The sequence below is a fragment of the Lepisma saccharinum genome, chromosome 17 (assembly GCF_977018435.1).
Source record: "Lepisma saccharinum chromosome 17, izLepSacc3.1, whole genome shotgun sequence".
In the NCBI taxonomy this organism is placed as follows: Eukaryota; Metazoa; Arthropoda; class Insecta; order Zygentoma; family Lepismatidae; genus Lepisma; species Lepisma saccharinum.
In genome coordinates, this window is record NC_139245.1 from 21,209,541 (window position 1) to 21,224,594 (window position 15,054).

General features: G+C 37.7%; 1 protein-coding gene across 1 annotated transcript in view; it reads left to right on the forward strand.

Annotated features, from left to right (window-relative positions):
- The window catches only part of TfIIS (RNA polymerase II elongation factor), a 29,487-nt gene that overhangs the window by 12,459 nt on the left and 1,974 nt on the right, over positions 1-15,054 (forward strand). Inside the window, exons 4-5 of the mRNA XM_083138508.1 lie at positions 9,469-9,677; positions 13,380-13,526. Coding sequence (XP_082994634.1) covers positions 9,469-9,677; positions 13,380-13,526 — 356 coding nt within the window. The remainder of the gene's footprint in view (positions 1-9,468; positions 9,678-13,379; positions 13,527-15,054) is intronic.

Sequence of the window (15,054 nt, forward strand, 5' to 3'; positions counted from 1 at the left end):
CCTGTTCAGTGTTTCATACTGCACATAAATTTTCCTATTTTCAATTTCAGAGCAATAGTGGAGCCCAAGTTAAAGAGTTCAGTATGGGCTCTTATGGGCTTTTACATTTGAGATCACCACCCCTAAACAAGAGTGTTTCTGTCAGAAACAAAAGTTGTTAACATTCGAAAAGAAAATAATAAATATGCAAAAACGAGAGGAAATGTAAGGCTTTGATGGTCTACACCTTCTTTTGCAATTCGGACCATCCAAACAAGACATTTTCCTTTCTTGTGTTTACCGCAATTTGGGGAGTTAAAAATAACAGCCGTCCGACAGTTGTCACTTGCTGCAAACACGTGTTTAGAAGATGGAAGGGGGCGAGGAATGTTCAGGCAAAAGTTCGTGAATAGGCTTCCGTCGGGGGTCAATTTTGTTTGCGTGCGCTCTTTCTCATTTTGGGTATTTCTTGAAGGAATTTATTATTATAATTATTCTACAACCTCAAAGTGGCAAGGGGTGGTATTATTAAGCATAAAAATGTCCAGAGTCTTACAAGTAAAGAGAGACAAATTGTAATAAATATTATTGTATACTTAAAGCAGAAAAATCCTGGTAAATGTGTTAGTTGGACTGCAAGCGAAACCGCTGAAACGACTGGAATTTCATTCAAAATTAATATCGAAGCAATTAAAGGTCCTCTTGCAACACCAAACGAGGAGAAAAATGCCAAAAAACAACAGGTATGCAAAATGCAATGATTTCGAATACAACTTTTATACGATGCAATGTGCGGCGAAAAGTCCCAGGCACATTGTATACATTGGCAGATTTTTCAGGAGGAAGTTCACTTGCCCCTCCCAAAATGATGAATAAGTATTATGAGAAGTATTGATAGCATCATATTAAAAGAACAAAAAAAAATGATAGAACAGTTTTTCCTAGATAGTTTAAAGAATGTCTGTCTCCTTCTTTCTGTAATCTTCATACAAATGCAATAGAACTCCTTTTATTTCACACCTCTATTAATAATTGATTGATTGAGTTTTAAGTCCACTTTTATGCACAGATAGGTTAATTGTGATTGGACCTACAGTTTTATGTGAGATACGAACCACTATGTGCCTCCAGCAGGTATCAAACCATGAATCCCGTCATTATAATGCGAGGAAAAATTCTGCTAATGGTATCCCCTTATAATCGAAGGGCCCTGGCAGGGTGGCGACAGACCTGGAAAACGGGGAAAAGTCAGACTTGTTGGCGTTTTTAACGATTTTTTTAAAAAATGCCCTAAAGCAATGAAAAATTCCGTGAGATCCAACATTTTTGTCTTTTCTAGGCTTAGCTCTTTCGCTGCGGAATTCTCTGGCTGCGTAATTAAATTTGAAAAAAGTTTTCACAATTACATTGCATTATATGTGAGAGAGAACTTACAAAAGTCATTCCTTGCACTGGAAAACCATTCTGTAATCCCTGGTGGTATGATATTTTGAAAAATTTTGAAATTTTGAAAAAAAACAACAAAAAAACATTTATTTAGAAACAATAATTTTACAAACATTTTTTTAGAAACAATAATTTTACACAATTACATTGCAAAATATGTTATAGGGAACTTACAAAAGTCATTCCTCGCACTGGAAAACCATTCTGTAGTCCCTGGTGGTATGATATTTTGAAAACTTTTGAAATTTTAAAAAAACAAACAAAAAAAAACATTTTTTTTAGAAAGAATAATTTTACAAAATTACATTGCAAAATATGTTATAGAGAACTTACAAAAGTCATTCCTTGCACTGGCAAACTATTCTGTAGTCCCTGGTCGTATGATATTTTGAAAAATTTTGAAATTCCCGCACCTAGATCAATTCTGTTTTGCACTCTGCTTCATGATGTTACGAACGGCGGTACAAATTCTTCATCAGACACTACACAATCACTGTCACCACTTGAAGTCTCGTAAAAACTGTCGCTATTATCGTCACAAATTAATTCACCTTCTGATTCTGAGTCGGCAAATAACAGTTGAGTAACATCATTATCAGACAAGTGTTGACGACTTGACGAAGCCATGTTGTTTACATTCAAACATGCATTTGAAACTGACATGTCAGAGCACTCAACACTCGTATGTCAAAGAATTCTAAACGGAGGCGTAATTAGCGACATCATACGGATAAAAACAAAACTACAAGTTCAAATAGTTCAAAATACTATCAACAGATGTCAGAAGACTACTAAAAGCGACGTACTTCGGAAATGAGACACTCACAGCGAGTGGAAGTATGAACTCGCAATAATGCAACTTCTGCGGAGCAAGGCACCTGGCGTGCTGTGCATAAAAGCGACGACCGCAGTGAAAGAGTTAAAGAAACAAAATGTGCTATATTTCTGTACATAGAACATGCAAATTTTCCAATGTTTTATTCAAAATTAAACTATTATGCTTGTTATACATGGAATTATTCCGACAGTCACATTAAATCATGTATTTCCCATGATTTTTTTCAACTTCTATCAAAACAATTGGCATCACAAAGCAAAGTGGCAGGGTTCTAACAGGAGATTGAGTGTGCATCTACCATCACACAGGAGCCGCATCTTCAGTATTTGTCGTGCGAGATGTGTTTTGAAATACCAAGCTAAGTGCACACCATCATCATTTGTCGAGCGAGAAATAATGGCTCTCAGTCATTAGAGCATCTGACTACCATGCGAGAGACCCAGGGTTGATCCCCTAAGGGGTAGAACCAGGATCTTTTCCACCTGCTCAAACTGCTCCGGTACCCACACATCATCGTAAACTTTCGGGGTGGTAAAGGTAGCCAGGAGCATGGTGTTAATCACATCACTTCCACCTTTGGCCGTGATCAAGAAAGTGTGGGGCCCTAACTCCACTCCCCCTAGATGCCTTCATGGCTTGGTGCTAAGCACTGAGGAGCGCTATACTTTTAATTTTACTTCCTCAAAAATCTGTTCCAACATATCAAACTGTCACGAAAATACGTAGACCATGTGACCTACAATTTAAAATAATAGTTTGAAAGCACAACAGAAGTATTTTAGTTTTGGTATATTTCCGGAAAAACATTCTAAAAAAATGCGAATTTTGGGAATTGTAACACTAACAAGTCAAAAAATGATAATGCTCATTTTTGGTGCATATATCGGTATCTGTCACGTGAGATTGATTTTTTTTTGGGGGGGGGGGGTGTCGCCACCTATGGTCACTATGCACCCTTCAATATATACAGGGAAAATTCCATTATCTAAAACCCTTACCTTAAAATGAAAAAGGGCTATGGAAAATAACAGTCAAAAAATAACTTTCAAGATATCAAACTCTCACGAAGAAGCGTAGGCCATGTGACTTACCATTTGAAACAGTAGTTTAAAAATGCCATGAAGGTATAATTTCAGGTATTTGCCAGAAAATGCGCTAAAATGAAAATGTGAATTTTGGGAAAATAACACCGAATAGTAAAAATTAAAATAACAAAAAATCAAGGTCTCCACCGATAGGCATAAATAAAACAAGAATATCAGTAGTAAATTGCATTAGTAACAGTGAGTCCTAACCTAATTTTTGGCATAATCACCACCGTTGTTCTGGCATTTGTCGTAGCATGGCACTAAATTTTGTATGTCCATGGCATATGTGTCTGACAGCAAAGACTGGAACTGTCTCTACCGCAGTGTAGCTGTCAAATCCTTGTCTTGCCAGAAACCTCTTCAGTTGAAGTGATGCAAAGGGCCCACGTGTACTCAGCTGTATGGGGTTGTGCACATTCGATTGGCCTTCTGTGAATTGTCTGCACCAGCATCTGACCATACTATCACTCACGATGTCCGGTCTGCCCACCTCACACGATTGCTGGTGGCTCTGTGCCAAATTCTGAGCATGCAAAAATCTGATTACTACACGTAGGCTACATCGCAGTCGGTGGGAGACTGTATAAGAAGTGCAATCTTTAACCTAGAACTGTCCTAAAACGGCTGCATTGCAACTGTACCAGATTACAGCTACATGCCACTTCTTGCTGCCTGCATGTGTGTGTGTCGCTCTCCGGCCACTAGTGCTGCGTACAGACACCATTGGAGCTTTTTTCAGGATGCCCCTCGTGTATGAACTTTCAGAAGCTGTTATAAACGGAGTGTTCCTGTGTTTTAATGTGTGGTTAGCTAAATCAGGTACCTATACAATGCAATTCTATAAATTCCTTGCGTTAAATTTCTAATACCTACAGCAATAATGGTATAACTGCATGTTGTCAGTTTCATAGTGCTTCACTTCGATATACTGTACTGAAGCAGAAATCCCATTGATAATGTAAGGAAATACGACACTTTCTTTTGTACAATTGAATTGTTTCACTTATATGCAAGAGTTAAGTTGTTTGCTTTACAGAGAAGAGAGAAGTAGCTTTATGCATTGAAAAATGAGTCCGCACTCATGGTTCTTGCAAGCAGAGGGTTTCAAACCTCAGTGGAAATATTAACATATAATACTGAGAATGGATAAGGAGACTGATAAAGTACAAATTGTATTTCTTAATCAATCACTCTTCACTCTAATCTGTCATAACTTTAAAAATAATCAAGTATTATATTTTAAACTTACGGCGTAAGATAAAATTCCATAATCCTTCCCTAGCTTGTGAATTGTAATAATTTTCCAATTTCACTATTTTGCAGTTTGAATTCAAATCATAAAGAATAGAGAAATTAAGTCAATTTCATAGAAGATAATATTGGTGCTTAAAAAATCCATACCTGGATCTGTAAGAGTTTATTATTTCCATTTGCAAAAACATCGATATAGTTTAGTTTGTAATTGTCAGGGAGAAATGTAAATTTTGTCCTGGAAAACCTGGAACAGTCAGGAAATTTAATTTCTTCTTGTTCGTAGCTGCCCTGGCCCTGGGTTCGTTTCCTGGTGGAGGTACATTCTAGGATGGATTATACGTTGAAGGTTCAGTCCCAATTAGTTCTTCTGACCACAAATTGGACCTAGAATGAACCCTTGTAATTGTATTGATGTGAATGACGTGACGTGTTCAAGGGGGTATGTGCTGGTCATAACTCCCCCTTGGATAAGTATTTCTAAAAGAAGAGGGTTAATGGCAGGAGAATATGGCATATGAGGACCGGCTACTAAAAAGTATACATACCACTCCTCCCCTCCCCCCTCTTCGAAAACACTGGGCATGCCACTGATATAAGGGCACTTTTTGATGTGTCGAATAAGTTGCAAATCTGCACATTATATTTCCAATATTACGTAATGCTTACAGCATATTCTGTGCACATCCCAGAAAAAATCTAGACCCGCCTATGACTGTCGAGTTGTGGAGCTGCTGCTGTGCAAAAAGAATGGAGGGACAAAACAAAAACACAAAAAGACTTCCTTTGCGGCCTTACAAGTGGTTTGCGAGCACCTACAGGTTGGGGGGGAGAGATTTGCTTTGGTGCATGCCAGTAATGAACACAGTTTTGTTTCAAACGAGACAGTGTGCCGAGAAATGTGAAACAGCCTCCACGATGGCACAGTGGTAACATCCTGGCCTCGTAATCAAGGGGTCGTTACCCGGTGGAGGCGTATAGTGGTTCAGATCCCAGTTTAAATTGTAGGTCCAGTCCCGATTAGCCTTTCTGTGCAAAAAGTGGACTTAAAAGAAAGAAAAAACACGGCCAACGTACACAATAATATGGACAGCAAGACATATGACAAGTATATTCAGGAACAGTTATTTGCAAATCTCTCTCCATGGACCATCAATACTCAGAACAGCTTCCCACCAAATCATGGAGGAAGGATTTGCATTCTTGTATTGAACAGTACCCGTTCCGTTGATCACTAACTTTTGCTGTGGTGTGTACTACAGCAGACGTTCGATGCGCACCAGAGTCTTCTTCTACTGTGCACCATGTGGCAACACTGTTGCCATAAGCTCCATACTGAACTCCTAAGTTGGGCTCACCAATAGGAATCCTATTTGATTTTCTACATTCGTATTTCTACTTAGGATTTTTGTTTAATTAGGCATTGTATGACTCTTTAGGGTTTCAAACTTAATGGGAATGTGAAAGAGTTCAAAAAAATCACAAGAGCGTTTATTTTTCAGAAAGAAGAATTGTTGCAAAGTTTGCTACTATATGTTGGCTCTGAGGTGCAATGTTGCCAAATTTTCGAATTCAGGACTTTGATTTTTTTCAGGGTGGACGATTAAGATATTGTGTAATAGAGTAATTTGCAGTTGAATCTCTCTTGAAAGTTTCAAGTGCACAAATTGACATGAAGAAACTGTCAGGCTATGCAGCCACATCCTGCATGTCAGGCATATTGATTTAACTGGTATAAGGCTTCCTTGATACTTTTTTGCCTTACCATATGATGGAAATTGATTTTAAAAATTTCCTTACTTAAAGAAAAAGTTAAGTGGTACTTCTGAAGATCACAACATATTTTACCATATAAAAAACTATTTTCAATGGTATTTGCATATTCTCTCTAAGTCATCCACCTGTAGTCTTGACCTAAGAAGTGTTTTATCATTTTCACCGAGTTCATTAAGATTAATTAGGTCTTTGGGAACCTTACCAAAAGTGTATTTATGACAGTCCTCTCCAGTTAAAAATTCTACAGAACACTACATTTCCAGTCACAGATAATGAACATTCACAAGTCACTACTCTTGGCACATTAGGCAAAGGAAGAATGACAGCAGAGATTGTCCACGCACTGATCAATTCCTGGCTTGCCTTACATCAGCAGAACTCATATCTACTTCAACGAATGTCTTTTCTTGAAAGAAAAAAAAAAAACGTGGAAAATAAAGGAAACAAAAAATAATATATTTGACCCTCCAAAATAAATAGCCTACTCTCAGTGGAGTGCCCAAGGAGGGGTTGGTGGGGGTCATTACCCAATACCTTTGGCCTAGTATCCATAAACAATTACGTCAAAGGCAGGATAATGTGGCAAAAACAGGGCCCCCTCCCCTCCCTTTCGAAATTTCTGGGCATGCCACTGCCTATCTTAAGCACCTTGTACTGCTACATTTAAAAAATGTGGGGGAAGCTCAGTTTTGGATCTGACAATACCAACTGGTCGTGGGTACCTAATAAATCAAACCTTTTGCAATGAGATTTCGCAGATTTTCAATTGTCATACCTTGTAATTTCAATTTCTGTTAAGTCAAGTATTAAAACCTTATGTTACTATATTTCCTGATTCTTTATTTAACCCAAATTTAAAAAAGAAAAAGAAAAGACTTCATTATTCTAAGTATGGGATGTAGATAAACCTTACTTTGTAACGTCAGAAATTAGGTGACATACGTTACCTCATATTTGCCAAAACGAGTTGAACCTAAAAGTTGAGATTTTTACTGTGAGTTAGGTTCATGCAGGGCTTCGTTTATGCCAAATTTCAGAATTTTTCAAGAGGACCCATCTGAGATATTTAACCCTGAAAACTCAAAATTCAATGAACGGCCATGTTTGAACCAATGCTGTAAAAAAGGGTTGAGTTTCTAAGCACTGATATTTTATTTACAGACACCCTGCAGGCAGGTCTACACATGAAAAAAAATCAAGCCTTAGACTAAACCCCTTCACTGAAAAAATCAGGCTTAAGAATCCAATTTTTTAACTATTGTTACCCCAATTTCCACCATAATTTTCGTACTTCCGATGCAATTTTAAGCAAAACATACTTGAATATCATAGAAAGTATATTTCATTAGCTACAAAGTGAATTTTGTTTCAGGTCTCTAGCTCTAATGGTTTTTGAGATACAAGGTTTCTGAAAAGTGCTAAATGAGCAAAAAAATCCATACGCCATGATGGAAAAATGGCTGCCCCATGAGAACTAAAGACAATAATTTTTTTCCAACATTGGTTTTCATATCTAGAAACATGTACAACCCTATGTACTAAAAATGAAAATTTTCTAAAATAGTCATGCAACCACCATTGGATCGTTTGGCATGGAATGACCCTGTATGATCTTTCGAATCTATGATGTGTATGTTTGTGCTGCTACGTTTTTCATACCATTTCAAGCATGTTTTGTTCAGTAATTTCTCATGTAAACAAACCTTCATTTGTTACGTCTTGCAAACATGTTGCATAAGACTGTTGTAGAAGATTCTGCGATTGAAAAGTTGCTTTTCGATAGCGATGAAGAGGAAAATGTGGATTTTGGAAGTGGAGATTAACACGGGGATTCATTTTGTATTAGTGAAATTGAAGAATGTAGTGAAAGTGAGGAATAGGTGGCTGTGGCTGGAAATAATAAATGGACAGATGTGTGTAATCAAAATTATTAGGTGAGTTTCTATTTATGTTTCAAGTAAACTGCATATGTGCATACTTATTACTGTACTTCCACTTCAATATATAAAATTTTCACATAAATTGCTTGTATAGTTTTCACAATATTTGACATCTTGTCTTGCTGTGCAACCATCACCGGAGGTAGCCAAATTTAAATGGTATTTCATGGCAAAAAAATTGGCATTTAATAGATAAAGCATGTCTAATTCTCTTCTCTTATTAAATAAATATTTATTTTCTTAATTGCTAATTTCCATCTTTACCTGAGTAGGGCTCGCATAAATAAATAATGGTTAAGAAAACTAAAAAAAGGGACAAGAAAACATCAAGAATTTAGGATTTGTTATTTTGGTAGACACCCTGCTCCAGGTCACACTTTCACTTTGTTTTTCTCTCTTTGTTTCTACACCTGAAGATGCGGCTCATGGCTGCGAAAATTTTGATTTTACCTATGTCTGGTGAGCGTTTGCTCTTTTACTTGGTATTTAGTCTTTGTGGCCCACCTTCCTTTTAATCACTATATGTTGTGTGTGTGAGAGATAGAGTTAGAGACATGGGCATCCGGAAGGGGGGGCAAGGAAAGGGGGGGTTGCATGCCCCCACTGGAAAATGAAAGTCAACCAAAAATTATGTATTTCACACACATAATTTCATTTTAGCCACAATAATATGTGTTAATAATGCATGAACATCATAAATTCAAATTTAAGCAATGTTTTTTTAGGAAACAACACTATTTTTGGAGAAAATGTGCCTTGTTTGCCCTCCCTGGAAAAAAAATACCTTCCTTGCCCCTCCCTGGGAAAAATCCTGCGGATGTCCATAGTTAGAGAGATATATGTTACTAAAAATAAAATACCAGTGAAAACAATAGTATATTTAGAGAGTATATCTAGTGTATTGGAAAGGGGAAATACTGCATGCTCTGAAATCATGAGGTCCATTGTATATTTTTGTACATATCAACAGAATAGTAATTTAAAACAAATGTATCGCTTACATAACAATATTTTTGAAAGCATGCCCTAATATCTTACAAATCTAGATATCCATTGATACTGTATAATGCTTTGTTACAGGATGTTCTGTAGAGTGGAGAAGAAAAGGTATGCTGTTTCACTGCTATGTTATGGTTTCCTCTCATTACAGGCACTCCTGAAGGTTGCCCAGAGCCAGAAGAACTTGCAGAGGAATTGGAGGAAGCCATTTTCATTGAGTTCAAGAACACAGACATGAAGTACAAAAACAGAGTTCGCAGTCGTGTGGCCAATTTGAAGGACTCGAAGAACCCCAGCCTGCGGATGAACTTCATGGTGGGAGCTCTCACAGCTCAGCGACTGGCAATCATGTCTGCAGAGGTAATTTTTCTCCTTTCATTTCAGTTTTCAATGAAGAATATCAAATCAGGTTTCCATCCATACTGATCCAGCTGACTGATACCATTGCTAAATGTAGATATCTTGTATGGTAGCTATATTGAATACTTCCACAGCAAGCAGATAACATATGTATAATCTTACATATTGTGGCTAGGGATCAGTGGTGTATAACAGCAGTGAAAATACACTGTGTCTCAAAAGGTACCAGGTGGTAATAATTAAAGTGACGGTGTTCAGAGTGGTACAGCACGGGCTGTAATGAGAGTAGCAGTCTGAAACTTCGTAGATATGCTAATGAAGCAATGCGCTCGTGAATTATGGGGGGAAGAAAAATAGTTCCAATTCTCGCCACCAGGGTAAAAAATGGCACTGTAAGCAGTCAAAACGTGGAATTTTCCGTAACACTGACGTCAAAGTCGGTGATATTGCCTAACCATTGTGTGAGCTCCCTGGTTGTTGTTGGTGACGCTTGTTGCTTTTTGCTTTAGTAATGTTCATGTAATTCGAATGGTGAAATTGTACCGATATTTTATTACAAAGAGTATTGTTTTCTGCAATTTATAGTGCCTTTTTCCTGTAAATATACCATGTTTTGACTGCTTACAGTGCCATTTTTTACCCTGGTGGCAAGAATTGGAACTATTTTTTCCCCCCATAATTCGCGAGCGCATTGCTTCATTAGCATATCTACGAAGTTTCAGACTGCTACTCTCATTACAGCCCACGCTGTACCACTCTGAACACCGTCACATTAATTATAACCACCTGGTACTTTACAACTTTGCTGTCATACAGCACAACTTGTAATTGACATAGAGGAATATACATTGTTGTAGGTTATTCACCTGAGCAGGACATTTCCAGCAAGTTGGATTGGAAGAGATGGTCCAATTGCCTGGCTTAGATCCCCTGACATTACACCCCTAGCCTTTTTTTTGTGTCATGTCAAGGAAACAGTGTACAGCACTCCTGTCATTGATCTTGATGATTTGAAGGCCAGAATAACAGCTTCCATTGCCACAGTTGACAGGGATATGCTGGAGAGGGTATAGAATTTAGAACTTGGTTAGAATTTCAATTAGACCTTGTACACAGGAACAATTCCTCCATGTAGGAAGTGAGAAACTTCCTACAGTTCATTTTATACTTTTTAGGAGTTTAATGGTCGTTATAAAATTATGAACGCAATGTACGTACAATTGATTAGGTTAGCTACTGTCAAAGAGTTGACTGCTCTCGCTCGCTGAGGAACATCGGTGGTCATCCTACAGACAGATGGTCAAAGAGTGTAAGGGAGGGGGGAGGTTGCAAAGATCTGCAAGGGCCGAGGAACCAGCATGATCCTCAATCAGCGATGCCAACCCCAGCAAAATGATACTAGACCAAGCATAGTTTGCTCTTAACTCCCTGCTTTTGGCATAATGGTAAAATCTAGCATAATCTGCAAAGGCCATTCCCTGGGAGAGGGTAATCAAATTCAAAGGAATGAGTTTGCAGGAAATGAAAATAAAATGATATCCAAATCTTATTTCTACCTCACCAACGGACATGTTGCAAACAAAAGGGAGTATGCCAATCCAGCGGCAAGCTATTTTACAATCATGCCACGATCCATCCTATATCTTTTCTTCATTCTGCCCGATTTAGTTCATCTCGAGAGATTACTGTAGGAAATTTGTAGAAAGTTGTGGGTGAACAATTCTCAAACCTTTAAAAGTTATATGTTGAACCCACATCGTTTGTTGCAACGTTTTAAACCATTTTGGGGAAAAATTTACACTTACATTACTGTTTATAATTAGTATCGCAAGTTCAAAACTAGAAAAATTGATGCAGAATTACAATTATCTAAAAAAAAAATAATTAATAATAAATCCTAGCAGAATTTAGAAGCATTTAGCATAATTTTGAAGTTTAAGCAACACTTTTTATTATCGTCAATCCACACGACGACAGGGAGGGGGAGCAAATCGAAATTCTTGCAAAATCTGAAGCATCGCCAATGTTATTTTCGTCAGTTTTTATAGGTTCACATTTAAATATTTCATAGTTCAAAGTGAGGAGCAAGGGTGCCTTGCTCTACCTTGAGCATGGGCCTGTAGCTAACATTCTAAATGCAATGTATAGTATAAGCAATACGTGTGAATGTCATTGAACGCATTTCTCAAACCTTCCTCAGTTTACCATAACTTCTTCCTATATTCCAAAATAGCCACGAGTAGGCACTGCTTGTACATGTCACCAGAGGAGCGCATGTTGAAGTGGACTAATACACAATAAAACTTAATGCATTGGTGAATCAAATGGGGCATGGTATGTTTCTTTATGTCAATTGCAAGTTGCGCTCTATGACATCAAAGCTGTAAAGTACCTTTAGGGACACCCTGTATTTTTCCTTATGTTTCTGCATGATGAATGGAAACAACACAAAAACATCTGTAGATTGGTAAGTTTCTTCAATTGGGTCAATTTTATTATGCAAGGAAATCTGTTTCGGAGCACCTTTTCACAAATATGTTGTTTTCTATAAAAAAAATTGTGCCTATATGCTTTTATTGAAATTAAGAGACGTTTCCAACAAGGTGTTGCTTGAACTCTCTTCTCATGTCAAATTTTTAAGCTACCTCTGTACACCTCTCAGGCCAAGGGAAGGGAAGTTTTGGATACGAGGGGTAACAAACTTAAGTTGCAAGTGAAAAACTCGTGCAACCTGGTTATCCTAGTGTATCGTCAACTCAGTGTGATTCATTCTCAATATTGTGGACTTACGCACAGCAGAAGAAAAACAGAGCTGCAGCTATTGTATGTTTGATGTAATTGACAACTGTGAGAAATGGATTGGAGGTGCTGGTGAAGCATATGCAACTTGACATTTGTCATCACAGATGTGCAGTTGAAAAATACAGCCTCAATTTGTCATGGTGTCTTGCATGTTTCTGATTGAATTTGGTAATATTTCACATAAAATGTTCACGTTGTGGAAAAACAGTCATTTCAAGTTAGATTGGTTACATTGTGAATATAATTCATGTATATTTCATCACTGGGATCTAATTATTTGCAGGAACTTAACAATTATATCAGTTTTTTTTGCATTATTTTTGTGCATCATGAAAATTCAAGATCTCCATTTATGGCCAAGAGAATCAATCAGATAGCATATAGTAAGTCTTGAAGCTTCCCTGGCGATGAATGATCAACAGATTCTTTCAGGCTATCAAGCAGATGAGTTTCGGAAAGGTTTCCAAGCTTTTTTGAGAGCTAACACCACTTGTGTTCAGGGTAGAAGTGATCTGAAAGTGATGATCTGCTCTGAAAATAAGAGTGACATTAACTCTTGTAAACTCAGAAACTTTTCCAGAACTCGCCTGGTCAATAGCTCAAGAGAATCTGTTCAATGCATAGTAAGTTTCTCAAGTAACTTAGTAAGAGTTGACTGAATTGAAAGGGAAGGCTACTTACTTTTCATCATGTAAAATTGCTGTGTGCATTTTCAGGACAATACGGATTTATTTGTTGCTGTAAATGTCAAATCATTCTATTTTGAAAGGAAAAGTAGGGATTGCGTGCAAACTACCTTACTTTTGTTGCTTGTATCACTTTGTTGGAAACTTAATTTCAAAGATCCACTGCTTCTCAATACCAGATGATCAGTAATTCATTCATCCTTATTATCAACAGGAAATGGCAAGCGATGAAATGAAGGCTTTGAGGGACAAGTTCACAAAAGAAGCAATCAATGAAGCACATCTGGCAACGGTACAGGGAACCAAGACAGATCTTCTAAAGTGTGGCAAATGCAAAAAGCGGAACTGCACATACAATCAGGTGAGCAGCCTTAACTTTTGGTACTCTTCTCCCTACCTGCAATTTTGACTTGAAAGGGCCGCCCACTAATCCTAAATTAGGAAAAAATATAAATCTAAACCCTGTACCAGCTAACTGTATACCAGGCGAACGAGAACAAGTCTCTGCGCAAGTAGTGATGCGAGATGGCTCCACCAATTGCTCATGTTGTCATATTGAGCGCCGAATGACAGGTACTGAAGTAAGACTGTTTTTATTGTATGCAACAGGCAAGCACTGAAAGAGGTGGCGATACTTTTCTGTACTGGCGGCAGCCTCTGGAGAGATCAGCGGCCGTTTTTTTTCTTTCGTCAGCATTGTTGTTATGAATTTTTTTTTTTTTGTTTCTTCAAGTGGTCTGTTCATGGTTTTTGATAATTGCCTATAGCTTAATGTGAGTTATGTTTTTTTCTTTTTTGCATTGTTGATAAAGGGTTTGTTTTCCACCTACTTGTTCTTCCTTACACTAGAGCAAAAATTTCAGCTGCTTCTAAGGTATAATTAGGTCATACTCGGGAAATTATTTAATGCAAGTTGTAACATGAAGGGTAGTGTTCTTCTTAATACGTCCTATGTATTGGTTCCATGTAACATGTCTAGTAAACGTACCATTTTAAGCTTTTTCAAAACTGTTAGGAAGAGGCCCAATGTTCACGAAGAAATTTTACAGTTCGTTGTTGGGATAGTGCGGCAAAAGGGATTTTAAAGATGACACAGTTTCTGTGCTCTTTGCATTTTGTCTTGTGCCAGACAGAAGGTATAAAGTACTTGTGTTTTGTCCCTTTATTGGTTACATTGAAAAGGTTCAAAAATTGTGTTTTTAAGGGCAGGGTGATCTTTATTTTGTATTTCACTACATAGTTCAATAAGACTGCAACGTGTATCTGAATGTTTACACTGTATGGCCACTTTCTTGGAGTAGGAGACTTAACACATATCATCATGGACATCCAGGGCAAGGAGGTGGGGGGACAGCATCCCTGGAAAATGAATGTCAATCTAAAGTTATATATTTCACACATATATTTTAATTTCAGTCAGTAATTTATGTTAATTAGTGGCGGCGATTAGGGATGCAGTTTCTCCCTGCTTTTTGCTATTTTTGCCCCCGCACTATGCTAAACCTTATCTACCAAGGGAAAGTAAATTGTCCTTGTCCCCCCCCCCCCCCCGCAGTTTTGAAAAGTTGCATGCTTGTTTTCCTTATTTTCAGATTCACACCCCCTAAATTTTTTTCCGCACCCCCTAAGCACCCCTAGATGAATAATCCTGGTGCCGCCGCTGACTATCAGCTATGGACTGGCTAAGCATGATGTCACGAGAGCCAGTGTCCCGGATGTATGTTTCCAAACACTTTCACACTGCAAAGTCCCTATGCAAACTTATCATGAAGGGGTGATTTGTATTATGGACAGCAGTTAGGAAACAGAAAGATGATGTGTATCATACATCAATGCAAAGCCTAGATTGTGGAGAATACCTGGATATTTTACTCGTTCCTCATGGAAAA